Source organism: Oratosquilla oratoria, chromosome 24 (assembly GCF_046742065.1).
Source record: "Oratosquilla oratoria isolate Oo_2021 chromosome 24, ASM4674206v1, whole genome shotgun sequence".
Lineage (NCBI taxonomy): Eukaryota > Metazoa > Arthropoda > Malacostraca > Stomatopoda > Squillidae > Oratosquilla > Oratosquilla oratoria.
In genome coordinates this window covers 30,572,383-30,586,605 of record NC_134800.1, presented here as the reverse complement: position 1 = coordinate 30,586,605, position 14,223 = coordinate 30,572,383, and the positions used below count along the sequence as shown (strand labels likewise).

General features: G+C 38.2%; 1 protein-coding gene across 3 annotated transcripts in view; it reads left to right on the top strand.

Annotated features, from left to right (window-relative positions):
• Positions 1–14,223, top strand: part of LOC143038532 (copine-8-like) — a 177,201-nt gene that overhangs the window by 70,917 nt on the left and 92,061 nt on the right. For all 3 annotated transcript variants that reach the window (XM_076207838.1, XM_076207839.1, XM_076207840.1), the window contains one exon: positions 8,702–9,286. In XM_076207838.1, the coding sequence (XP_076063953.1) occupies positions 8,702–9,286 (585 nt within the window). The remainder of the gene's footprint in view (positions 1–8,701; positions 9,287–14,223) is intronic.

The window sequence follows — 14,223 nt, the reverse complement described above, 5'->3', positions numbered from 1 at the left end:
CTTTCCATATGTGACACACTTCATGTTTATATCCTTCTTAGTCAGGAACATAACTCCACCCCCTTGTTTTATCTCTCTGTTTCTAATCCAATAATTATATGCATTGTGTTCTATGCTGTTGGGTGGTAGTGGACCTTTTAATTTTGTCTCCACAATTCCCATTATGTCCGGTGCTTTTTCCTTCAGATACTCGTTCAGTTCATTCAGTTCTGTTATTAATCCATCTATATTTGTGTAGGAAAGTCCATTTCCTCAATTTCATATTCACTACTCTCCAGTAGAATTCCTCTTTTTCTGACTCCGTTCTGGTCTCGTTTTTTACTTTAGCTTCTTTCCTTTATATTTTTTCTTCCTCTCTTTCCTCTTTATACATTTCTCTTTTTATATTGTTCACTTGCTGCTAGCTTCCCTGTTTCCCTGTTTTTGCTAAGATATTCTCTGCTGTTGTTTGTGACCTGAATTTAATCTTAATTGGTCTGGTCTTATCTGTACTATATTTTCCAAGCCTAAACATCTCTTCAATTTGTTTAATTATTTCAGGTTCATCTTCCTGAACTAATTCTATTAAGCTGCTTACTTTTTCTTTTTCCTCACTGATTCTTGAAGTTCTATCTAGGTTATGTTCCTCTTACATTCCCAATATAATTATACATTTCTTTTTATCTGCAAAGTCTCTTACTATATTCTCCTTCTGTCTCATCACTTTGATAACTGAGCCTTCAGTTTGTTCTTTCATTTGCTGTTTAATTATGTCAGTAAATGTAACTTTACTGTTTTCCTGGATTTTTTTCCAACCCTGAGCCTCTTTTGCTATGGCCTCCTTATTGTCTTTATTATTCCTCTTTAATTCTTCATTCTCCTCTTCTACTTTTAACTGTCTTTTTAATTCTTCTATTTCATTAGTTAAATTTTTGTTCGCCTTCTCTAGTTCTTCCAACTTTTCAACTCTCTGCGCAATGTTGGTTACGTTACTGAACCTGTCTTCCCAATGTTCGATCATCTTATCAAGTTTCTCCTCTAGTCTTGTCAATCGGGGGAGGTTGGTATCCCCCCCACCGTCATTAAATCCCTGGAAATTATTATCCTCACCTTCCATTGTGCTGCTCTTATCTATATTTCTAATCTTTACAATTTTGTTAATCCCATCACCAGAATCATTGGTCCTTCGTTTGTTTACAAGACGTCTGGCCTCTTGGACCAAGTCCTCCCCTTCCTCATTTCCTTCCATTTCCCTCAATAATCTCTCCCCTTCTCCTTTTTCCTCACTTTCCCATGACACCACTAGTTATCCCCTTCCCTGTAAATACAATAGGTACTTCCTTTGCGTTGAGGTCCACGAAAATTTCACTTTTTCTTCAGAACTCTAATCCTCACCGTCTATCCGACAAAAGTGTGTGTGTGTGTGTGTGTGTATTTACCTAGTTGTATTTACCTAGTTGTATTTTACGGGAAGGGGAGCTATGCTCGTGGGGTCCCGTCTTCATATCTCATTTTATCTAAACTATTTTTAAATTCATGTATTGTTTTCGCACACACCACTTTCTCATCTAACTTGTTCCAACTGTCTATTACTCTGTGAGGAAAGCTGTTCTTTTTCAGGTCTCTTCTATAGCTGTTTTTTTTTATTTTCTTTCCGTGTCCTCTAGTATTTCTGTCATCCCATTTTATCAGATTCTATCAGTAATTTCTATGCCTTTCATGATTCTGTAAATAGCTATCAAATCTCCTCTCTTCTTTGCTCTAGTGTCTGTAGTTCAAGTTTTTCTAGTCTCTCTTCATATGATAGTTTTGAGAGTGTTGGTACCAATTTTGTAATGGCTCTTTGTATTCTTTCAAGTTTTTTTATACATTTTTTTGTACTTGGTGACCACATCGTTGCTGCATATTCCAATCTTGGTCTTATCAGGGTGATTAGGATTTTCTTCACCATTTCTTCATCCAGGTATGTAAATGCAACTTTGATTGTTCTTATTAAATTATAAGTTTCTCCAAAAATCTTATTTATATGTTTCTCAGGTGACATATTCATAACAATGACTCCCAGGTCCTTCTCATTTTCTACTTTTTTTATTCCTTCTTCTCCCAATTTATATGATCCTGTTATTCTGTTTTTGCTTTTTCCAAATTCCATTATACTACACTTTTTTGTATTGAACTCCATCTCCCACTTCCTACTCCATTCCTGTACTTTATTTAGATCTCTCTGTAGTGATTCACAATGTTCTTCAGTTTTCACTCTTTTCAGTAGTTTTGCATCATCTGCAAAGAAGCTCATATAGCTTTCAATTCCTTCATCCATATCATTAATATATATAGCAAACATTATTGGGGCCAGAACTGTTCCCTGCGGAACACCGCTTATTACTTCATCCCATTTTGAGTGCTGGTTTCTTATCACTACTCTAATTTTTCTTTCTTGCAAAAAGTCCTCCATCCAATTTAGTAGTTTGCCCTGTATTCCTCCTCCAGTTTCTAATTTCTTAAGCAACTTCTTATGTGGTACTTTGTCAAAAGCTTTCTTTAGGTCTAAAAATGCAGAGTCCGCCCATCCATCTCTTTCTTGTATTATATCTATTAGCCTTGAATAGAAAGATATTAAATTGGTGACGCATGATCGTCCTTGTCTGAATCCAAATTGCCTTGGATTTAACACTGTTTTTTTCTAAATATTTTACCCATCTACTTTTGATAATTCTTTCACAAATTTTTGCTATTGTACTTGTTAGAGAGACTGGTCTATAGTTGGTAGGTTCTTCTTTATTTCCTCCTTTATATATAGGTACTATATTTGCTTTTTTCCAATCTTCTGGAACTTTTCCTTCTTTCAAGGAACTGTTTAGTATGCTATGTATTTTGTCTGCCAGTTCATTCCTGCATTCTTTCAGTATCCAGTTTGCTATTTCATCTGGTCCATGCGATTTTCTGACATAAAGATTACTCAAGTGTGTTAATATTTCATTCATTGTTACTTCTATTTCTTCCATAGGGGGGACTTTCTCTTTCCATTCAATCTCTTCAGGTTGTATGTTCTCCCTTGTAAACACTGATTTAAAATGTTTGTTCATAATTTCCGCCATTTCCATTTCCTCATTCAACTCCTCCTTGTCTTAATTTCTCCAAGTCTTGTTTGTTTTTCAGTTTATTGTTTACAAATCTGTAGAATAGTTTTGGTTGATCTTTACACTTTTCTATGATATCTTTTTCATATTTTCTCTTTTCCTCTCTGCACGTTTGTACATATTCATTTCTATAACTGGTATATATTTTCCATTTTTCAGGTTTTCTGTCTTTTTTCCATCTGGTCCAAGCTTTGTCTCTTTTGTCTTTTAACTCCCTACAACTTTTGTTGTACCAGCATTTTACATATTCTTTTTCTTGTTTTTGTCTTGGGACATACTTTTCCACTCCTTTTTTGTAAATTTTTGTCAAAATATTCCATTTCTCTTCTACTGTTGTTTCTTCTTTGTATATTTCTTCCCAGTTTTCCTTTTGAAAGAATTCTCTTATTTTATCAAAGTTTGTTTTTTCATACATTCTTCCTTTTCTATATTGTTCATTTCTTTTCATGTATTTTTCTTCATTAAGTTCCAGTTCAATCAGTATGTGGTCACTTTTACTTATTGGTGTTTTATATTCAATTTTGTCCACTATTCTAGGTTCAGATGTAATTATTAGGTCTAGTCTCGATGGCTCTTCTTCATTTCTATACCTAGTGTTCTCCTGTATCCATTGTGTCATTGTATGGTCAGTAACCATCTCAAGTAGAGCGTTTCCCCATGAGCCGTCTCCACCCTTTACTGTCATTTCTTCCCAGCAGATTTCTTTGCAATTAAAGAACATAACTCCACCCCCTTCCTTTTTCACTCTGTTTCTAATCCAGTAATTATATGCATCATGTCCTACACTGTTGGGTGGTAGTGGACCTTTTAATTTTGTTTCTACAATTCCCATTATGTCTGGTTCTTTTTCTTTCAAATAATCATTCAGCTCATTCAATCCTGTTATTAATCCATCTATATTTGTGTAAGACACTCTTAGTTTTCTGCCACTTCCATTGTGTTCTCTGTTCCCCTTTTGTTTTTCTCTTGTATGTCGACTTTCTTTAGTTTCATATTCACTACTCTCCAATAGAATCTCTCTTTTTCTGACTCGGTTCTTATCTCGTTTTTTTCCTTAGCTTCAAGTCTTTTCATTTTTTCTTCCTCTTTTTCCTCTTTATTCATTTCCCTTTTTATCCATACCTTTTTATATTGTTCACTTGTTGCTAGTTTCCCTGTTTTGGATAAGATATTCTCAGCCATAGTTTGTGACCTGAATTTAATCTTAATTGGTCTGGTCTTGCCTGTACTATATTTCCTGAGCCTGAATTTCTCTTCGATTTGTTTCATTATTTCTGGTTCATCTTCCTGAACTAATTCTAGTAAATTTCTTACTTTTTCATTTTCCTCTTTGATTCTTGTGGTTCTATCTGGGTTATGTTTCTCTTCCATTCCTAATATAATTATACATTTCTTTCTGTCTGCTAAGTCTCTTACTATATTCTCCTTCTGTCTCATCACTTTAATAACTGAGTTTTCAGTTTGTTCATTCATTTGCTGTCTGATTATGTCAGTGAATGCAGCTTTGCTATTTTCTTGGATTTTTTTTTCCAACTCTCCTTGTTCTCCTTATTATTCTCCTTTAAGACTTTATTCTCTTCTTTTACTTTTAACCCCTTCCATACGGTGCCGCACACGTTGGCGTCATGGGGAGCGAGTGTATTCGCGAGGCTGCCATATCATCGTCTTGATTATATTTATTGTAGTCTCCCCTCCATAATGACATTCTTTCTAATTCTTTTGTAATCGCATTTTCTATGGTTATCAAAATTCACGGGTGAAGAGAGAACGATCGATATAAGCGGTGACTATATTTTATGATGCGAGTATTATTACGACACGTCGTACGGCTGGCATTGGCTGCTGCCACCGAGATCTAAGTCCATGACGCCTACGTGTGCGGCACCGTATGGAAGGGGTTAACTGATTTTTTAATTCTTCAATTTCCTTAGTTAAGTTTTTGTTCGCCTTCTCTATTTCTTCCAATTTTTCAACCCTCCGTATAATGTTGTTAACATGACCGAACCTACGCTCCAAGTCCTCGATCATCTTATCGACCTTCTCTTCTTGTCTTGTCAGTCGGGGGGGGGGGGGTTTGTGTCCCCCCCACCCTCTTTAAATCCCAGGAAAATATTCTCATCACTTTCTACTGTATTGCTCTTATCTATACTTCTAATCTTTACATTTTTATTAGACATTTCATCGTCGTCGGGGGACCGTTTGTTTACCTTTCGCCTGTCTGCCTGGGCCAAGTCCTCTCCCTCCTCATTTCCTTCCATTTCCCTCAGCAATCCCTCCCCTTCTCCTCTTTCCCTACTTTCCTACTACCTCACGAGCAATTTCCCCCCCACCCTGTAAATACAATAGGCACTTCTCTTTGCGTTGGGATCCACGAAACTTCAATTTTCTTCAGAACGTCTTCTAAGCCGTCCGTTCGTTGAAGTGTGTGTGTGTGTGTGTGTTTTCTTTTAGAAATAATTTCACCACATTCTGATTGGTAACTCAAAGAAGTTTTTAGTGTGTCCTCATTTCATTCATGGTTTTGGTTCTCTCTACAAGCCTCCATGTCTTTGCACTTTCTTCTTCATTTGCATCTTTCCTAGTCCAGATATTTTATAATGTTTCCTCTCATGCTAACTTCTAAGATTTAGTGATTACTTCATTTGCTATGGCTTGTGACTTTGATTTTATTGTTTATTTTCATTGGATGTGCACCATTCCTCATGTACTGACCTAACCTAAACATATCAATCTGATGTTACATCTAAATCATTCCCCAGAATAATAGAGGTAATTTCACAAACCTTTTGCATCTCCTTACCTGGTGTAATTTCCATGAGATGACATGGTCATTTCAATAGTTAAGGAGTATGACACATTTAGTCTTGTCAACTACATCTCTGACAGATTATCTCTCTCTCTCTCTCTCTCTCTCTCAATGGATTACAATGGATTACAATGGATTACAATGGCAGAGCATGCCGACAGGAGACCTTTTGATCCATATGTAGGTCGGATGCGAAAAAAAAATCATATTAATAATAAAATAATAAATGAAAACTATGATAATGTAAATAACAAATAAAATACATAAATAAATGCATAGGTATAGTTAAATAATGAACAGGTAAATAGTAAATAATAAATTGACATATAACTAATAATAAATGAAAATCAGACAGACAAATGATAACAAAACAAAAACAAATAATATAAGATAAATTATAATCATTACAGCATCTTACTTAGGTATTTATCTAAATGATTCTTAAAGCTTTGAACTGAACTACATTGCACTACCTGTGCGGGAAGTTTATTCCATTCATTAACTACACGGTTGGCAAAGTTGTTTCTACCTACTTCCAAATTGAATCTATTTCCGGACAGTTTGAGACCATTGTTTCTTGTCTGATTCTCATTCAATGTAAAAATTTTGTTACTTTTGATGTTGTCAATTCCCTTTAAAATCTTAAAGACCTGTATCAAGTCACCTCTGAGTCTACGCTTTTTTAGGGAAAACAGATTCATATGTTTTAGTCGATTTTCGTATGATTTATTTTTTATATTTGGAATCAGTTTTGTGGCTCGCCGTTGTACTTTTTCCAGTCTGTCAATGTCGTTAATGAGATTTGGTGACCATACGGAAACAGCATATTCCAAATGTGGACGAACTAACGATTTCAAAAGTCCATCACTCATTAACAAGCTATAGCTTGTTAATGAGTGATGGACTTTTGAAATCAAAAGATTGCGCAATGAGTCCTAGAATCTTATTTGCTTTCTCAGAGGCTGAAATACACTGCTTGGATGATTTGAGGTCGTTACTGATAATTACGCAGAGATCTTTTTCACTATCCACTTTTGTTAACGAATTTCCAAATAACTTGTAATCGTACTTACTGTTATTTTTACCCATGTGCATTACCTTGCATTTACTTGTGTTAAATTTCATTAGCCACTTTTCAGACCATTGCTGTAATTTATCTAAATCTTCTTGAATATCTAATTGGTTTGAGTGATCATTTGCCACTCCGCTCAGTTTTGTATCATCAGCAAATTTGGAAACAGTAGATTTTAGTCCATGGTCTATATCATTTATATATACTATGAATAGAAGTGGCCCAAGAACGGAACCCTGAGGAACTCCATTTGCAACACTTTTCCATCCAGAAGTTTTTCCATTTAAAACAACTCGCTGTTTTCGACCATTCAACCAATTACTAGTCCAACCTAATAAGCTACCACTTATTCCATGCAAAGCTAATTTAGTAATTAGTCTTTCGTGTGGGACGGTATCAAAAGCTTTTGCAAAGTCTAGATATATTAAATCTATATTGTTTCTTTTGTCATAATTCGAGATAACTGTGTTGTAGAATTCAAGTAAGTCACGCAAGAACGTTTCCGTCTGAAACCATGCCGGTTATCATTTATCAAATGGTTACTTTCTAAATGATGTTCGATAGCATCTCTGATGATAGTTTCCATTATTTTTCCTACGATTGAAGTCAAACTTATAGGCCTATAGTTATTTGGTTTCTTTTTGTCACCTTTTTTGAATATGGGAGTAACGTTAGCTAGCTTCCATTCTCTTGGGATATCTCCGGATATGATGGATTTCTTGAAAATAATTTGTAATGGAACAACAATCTCATTTTTCATTTCCTTTAAGATTCTTGGATGCCAACCATCAGGCCCTGGTGTTTTATTAACTTTGAGTTTGTCTATACACCTTTTAATTTTTTCTTTTGTTATATTTACCGTAGTGAGTAAGTTTACCCTAGACTTTTCACAGGTTTTAGTTTGGAATTCACCTTGAGGTGTTTCGTTTAATCTGTATATCAAGATCTTTCCTGTAATAGGACTGTAGCCAAGTCAAATGCATGCACCCACTACCACCCATTCCACTGTCATCACCCTTGTTTCCCTCTCATCTCAGCTCCTTGTGGATGGGCCATCCCTGTCTCCTGCCCACTGCCTGGGTCAGAAGCAATGCAGCAAGACATAGTACATCCACAGTAACTTCAGTTAATCAGCAACTCCCCTCTCCATCCCCATATGTGAAAAATAGAAAAGATAGAGAGAAGTCCCTTCAGGTTGCATTAAAGTATCATCCATGCACAGCCATTCTCCAAGCCTTCTCTCTTCCTAGTTCAGCAGACATTCCCCTGAAGCTCAAAGCCTCTTTCACCCCATACATCTATCTCATCTGTGGTTGTCTCAAGTTCACTCCATCCACCTCTGCCTTACAAACCTCTTTTTTTAATCTTTCTTAACTCATTCTTTCGATGTGCCCAAACCATCCCAATACTCTTTCATCAGCCCTATCTGCCATCTTCTTTTCACCCCTGCTCTCCTCACCTCTTTTCCCACTCTGTCCAACCTTGTAACTCCTATCATACTTCTCACACACTTCATCTCAAACACATTTAAACTTTTCCTTTCTGCTTCTTTCAAACTCCAAGGCTCCACTCCATACAGTGTTGTTGGGACAATCACCCCTTCATATAATTTTCTCTTTGCAAGTTGTGTATCTACTTGAAATGTAATATCCCCACATTGTTTAATAATTCAATTAGACTACAACATTTATTTTATAATTTCAGGGGACTTCGAGATACAGATGTATTTTCAAAATCAGATCCTATGTGTGTTGTCGCCTATCAACCTTTTGGTACCACTCAGTGGACAGAACTGAAACGTACAGAGTGTATTGACAATACATTGGACCCAGACTTCTCCACGAAATTGCAAATTACTTATCATTTTGAAGAAATACAAAAATTAAGATTTTCTCTATATGATTTGGATTCCAATAATCCAGATTTGAGTAATCATGATTTTCTTGGGTCAATGGAATGTACACTGGGACAGCTTGTATCAAGTTGTGAGTTTAAGAAACCTTTAATTGATCCATCCTGTAAGAGTTTGAATTGTGGAACCATCATATTGACCACTGAGGAACTTGTCTCCTGTAAGGAAGAGTTAACCATACAAATGTATGGCAGGAATCATGACAAACTTGGTTGGTTCTGTTCAAATCGGCCCTTCCTGGAATTTTATAAGTCTAATGAAAGTGGTACATTCACACTTGCATACCGGACCAATGACCAACTCATGAAAAGTCAGAACCCAGTGTGGAAGGAATTTACAGTTCCTATGCATACATTCTGCAGTGGTGATTATGACAGGTAGAGTAATATATATTCTTTTCTACAAATAAGAGTAATGTTAAAGCATTTGTTATTATGGATCAGAGATGTGAAGCATTGTTTTATGATTGGAAACTAATATTTACTCTAAAAAGAATGTTGATCACTTTAAACTTCTCCCATTTTTCTTCTTAACCTCTTGAAAATGATACCTGTTTTTGTGTCATGAGGTGCAAGTGGGGTATATGAGAATGCCAACATCGGCTTCCTGATTATATTTATTTTGTTGTAGCTGAGTGACTCCCATGTTCTGTGAATAGGCTTGATCACATTTTCTGTGACATGTTTATTCAGGGTGAAAGAGAATGAGTATAGCAACAGTAACTTTATATCTAGTAATGCATGTATTGTGATGCATCATCATACATTGGGCAACCTGATGTGCAAGTGAATATTTGGTTTGTATAGAAGAGGTTCAATCTTTGACCACTTCTGAGTCCACCTCATCAGTGTGACAAGGATTGAAATGTTGGTTGTTACTGACAAAAGTAGTAAGGGGAGGAGATCATTTAGTGATTCTCACTTCTATGTGTCAAAAAGTGTAAGAAATACAGTTGAAGTTGATAAAGATCTTGGGGCTCAATCCAGAGAACAAGTGCAGGCTGCACCATGGAGGTGAGGTGTTGACAGGTTTTGAAAATAATCAACTTTCCTCTCCATCTTGCATGCAAATATCCATCATTGGTTCCTGGGAAGATGTTAATTGAGAAGATTAGGAGGGAAGCAGAGAGAATAATTATGAAAGTAAGAGAGTATATGGATAAATTTTTTGTAATGTGGCAGATACACTATTTTTTAAGGAAAGAGTATGGGTGTCTTTGACTTTTATGGATTTGGAGAAAGCTTATGACAGGGGTGACAGGAATGCAATAAGGATGTGTTTCCTCTGTATGGGATGGGGGAAAGCTGTTGAGGACAGTCAAAATTTTTTACAGTTGAGCTTGTGTTAGGGTAGGGAATGGAAAGAGGGAATGGTTTAACCACTTCCATACGGTGCCGCCTACGTAGGCGGCATGAGGAGCAAGTGGGTACTCGATGATGCCGAAGTCGCCATCTTGATTATATTTATTGTAGTCGTACCTACGTAATTTTCATTCTCTCTAAACTGTCTTCATCAGTTTTCTATGGTTATCAAAATACATGGATGAAAGAGAACGGATGATTGAGCACTGACTTTATTTTTTATAATGTGAGTATTATAATGCAACATCGCACGTCGGGCAGCTAATGCTACCAGACGTGCGATGTGCCCTGGAGTGAAGAGGTTAAAGTGGAAGGTGGTGCTGTGCTAGGTTTGTGTAATGTCACCATGGTTGCTTAATATGTACATGGATGAGGATGTACAGGTGTTAAATCTGAGGGTAATGGGTGGGAGTTTGGAATTGGTAAGTGAGAGTGGAAGCAAATGGGAGTGAACCAGTTGGTGTTTGTGGATGACACTTTGTGGCTGGTCAGAGGGAGGGGCTGTGGCAGCTAATGGCAGAGTTTGGGAGGGTATGTGAGAATACATACATATACCAAAAGCTTTCCCCCTTACAAGGAAGGTAGCCAAAAAAACAAAGGCATAAAAACCACTCCCACCCATTTCATCCCCAACAAGCTCCATTTCCCTCCACCTTCTTCCCTCCCTCTTATCTTGGCACCTCGTGGATGATGGGTCCTCCCTGTATCTTGCCCACTGCCCAGGGTCGGAAACAGCGTCGCAAGACTTAGCACATACACAGCAAGGCCATTTCATTAAATTGGCAACCCCCTTCTCTGTCCCCTCATGTAGAAAAGGAGATGGAGAAATCCCTTCGGCCATCGTCAAATTATTTCTCACACATACTCCATCACCACCCATCCCCCACCCACTCCCCCTCATGCATCACAGCATCATCCATACACAACCATTCTCCATTCACTCTATCTTCTGTCCTCTCCTGTCCCTCCTCAACAGACATTCCCCTGTTTCCCAGTGCCCCTTTTACCCCATCCATTCATTTCATCTGAGGTTGCCCCCTCATGTTCACTCCTTCCACCTCTGCCTTCCACACCTCTTTTACTAGTCTTCACTTGTTCTTTCCATGTGTCCAACCCACCCCAATACTCTTTCATCAACCCTATCTCCCAACTCCCTTTCCACCTCTGTTCTCTCACCTCCTCATTTCTTACTTTATCCAGCCTAGTAACCCCATCATACTTATCAGACACCTCATCTCAAAAACCTTCAAACTCCTCTCTTCCTCTCTTATGTTCCATGTTTCTGCCCCCATACAGTGCTGTCGGCACAATCATGCCTTCATACAATCTCCTCATAGAATTCATTCCCAAATGTCTATTTCTCATTACACTTTTTAATCCACCAAGGCATTTACTCGCTTCTCTCAATCTACATTCTACCTGTACCTCTACTCCTCCCTTTCCTGCCACATTCGCACCCAAGTATCTAAAACTATCCACTTCCTCTAGTCTCTCTACCTTAATACTCACTTCCAGTCTGCTACCACTTTCTCTCCTTGTACATCTCATCACCTTACTCACATTTATCTTCAACTTTCTTCTTTTGCACATCTTCCCAAACTGTCACTAACTTCCTCAATCCCTCCTCTGACCCTGCTACAAGCACAGCGTCGTCAGCAAACAACAGATGGCATATCTCCAACTTTTCTCCATTTTCTTTAACCATCTCTAATCCCTGACCCACTACCCTTGCATTTACCTTATGCACCACCTCATCCATGTATAAATTGAACAGCCAGAGGGACATAACATATCCCTGATGAAGTCCCACCTTTACCTCAAACCACTCACTCTCTCCATTTCTAATCCAAACACAAGCTCTACTATTCTCATAAAAACTCTTGACTGCTCTTAAAAGCTTTCCTCCTATGCCATATCTGCAATACCTCCCACAGTGCCTTCCTGTCTACCTTATAAACCTTTCCAGATCCATAAAAGCCCAAAAAACATCCTTACCTTTTCCTATAGCTATCTCACAAAAATCTCATCTATGCAACTACTACCTGTCCTAAACCCACAGTGTTCCTCATCAGTTACTCCCTCTGTTCCTCTCCTAATCCTCTCGATCAAGACCCTCCCATAAGCCTTCCCAACTACATTTAACAAGTTGATCCCTCTGAAACTACTACACTCACACTTGTTCCCTTTTCCCTTGTAAAGCGAAACTATACAGGCATTCCTCCAGTCCTCCAGCACTCTACCCTCTCTTAAACAAGCATTAAATAACCTCACCAGCCAGTCCACCATAACTGTACCTCCTTTTTTCAGACATTCTGCATGACATCCATCCAACTCAGGTGCCTTACCTGCTCTCATCATCTTAACCTCTTCACTCCGGGACTTAAATCACGCGGGCAGCAGCCAATGCCAGCCGTACGACGTGTCGTAATAATACTAGCATCATAAAATATAGTCACCGCTTATATCGATCGTTCTCTCTTTCACCCATGAATTTTGAAAACCATAGAGAATGTGATTAAGGGCATATTAGGGAGAATGTTAAAACTCAGGGGCGACTACAATAAATATAATCAAGACGCCGATATGGCAGCTTCGCGAATCCACTTGCTCCTCATGACGCCTACGTGTGCGGCACCGTATGGTAGGGGTTAACAGCTGCCCTCTTTTTATCTTTTCTTACTTCTCCATTTTCCTCACTCACAGTCATTTTCTTTGCACTTTCCACTGCAACTACCTTTCCCTCCCTATCCTCCTTCACATTTAGCAACTCCCTAAAATACTCTGCCCATCTTCCTCTTATTGTCTTCTTTCATTATCATCTCTCCATCTGCACCTTTTACTTTTTTTTCTCTACTAGATTTACCTCCTCTTTCTCTCTTAATATCTTTCCAAAACTTTTTTATTACTTTCAAAATTTTCTGTCATACTCTTACCCCATTCACATCTGCTTTCCTCTTTGCCTCCTTTATCTTATGCTTTACTTCTCTTTTCTTTATACCTCTCATATGATTCCCTCATCCTATTTTGTAACCAATCTGCGAAAGCTTGCTTCTTCTACAACCCTCTTTGCTTCCTCATCCCACCATTCACTACCCTTCCTTCTATTTCCTCCCGTCGTCTTTGTTCCTTACACCATCTTTGCACCCCGTATGACTCCCTCCTTGAACCATCTCCATTCCTCCTCCACTCCTAGCTCTACTCTATCCTTCACTCCCACTCCTCTCTCAGCTTCTTCTTGTACTCCTCCTTTTCTTTCTCATTTAAGCAGTTCACTAAGCACCTCCCTGCCTTCTGCCCTCTTCCTCTTTCTCCATCTATCCTCCACTCTGAACTTACTTTCACCAAAAAATCTGATATTTCCCCACTCTCTCCCCTTAGAACATGTACAGCCTTAACTCTTCCTACTCTACTGGTTACCACTATATAGTCCATTAAAGCCCTATCTACCACCCTTCCATCCACCACCCTCTCCCATGAGTACTTATGCTCGACTTTCTTCCTAAACACTGTATTTGCTATCATCAACTCTCTAGACACATCACCATCAACTCTCCACTACAATTTTTTCTTGAAACTCCACACTTCCTAACCACTCCATTTGTTGGTTCATTTGCTACCCTAGCATTAAGGTCTCTCAGTACCACTACATTGACATTTCTCCCTAATCCTTCCATGCACTCGTTTAAATCCAACCAAAAAGCTTCCCTTTTTTCTACACTCTTCTTACTATCAGTCCCATATTCGCTTACAAAAACCCACACCTCCCTTCCCAGTTTCACCTTCATCCACATTAACCTTGAAGAAACCTTCTTCCACTCCATTACATGCTTACCTATCTCTTCACTTACTAGTGTAGCCACCCCTTCTCTTCCTCGTCCTCTCTTCACTCCTGAGAACCTCCCAACTACACTCCCAAACTCACACTCGCCCCTTCCTCTCAACTTAGTTTCACT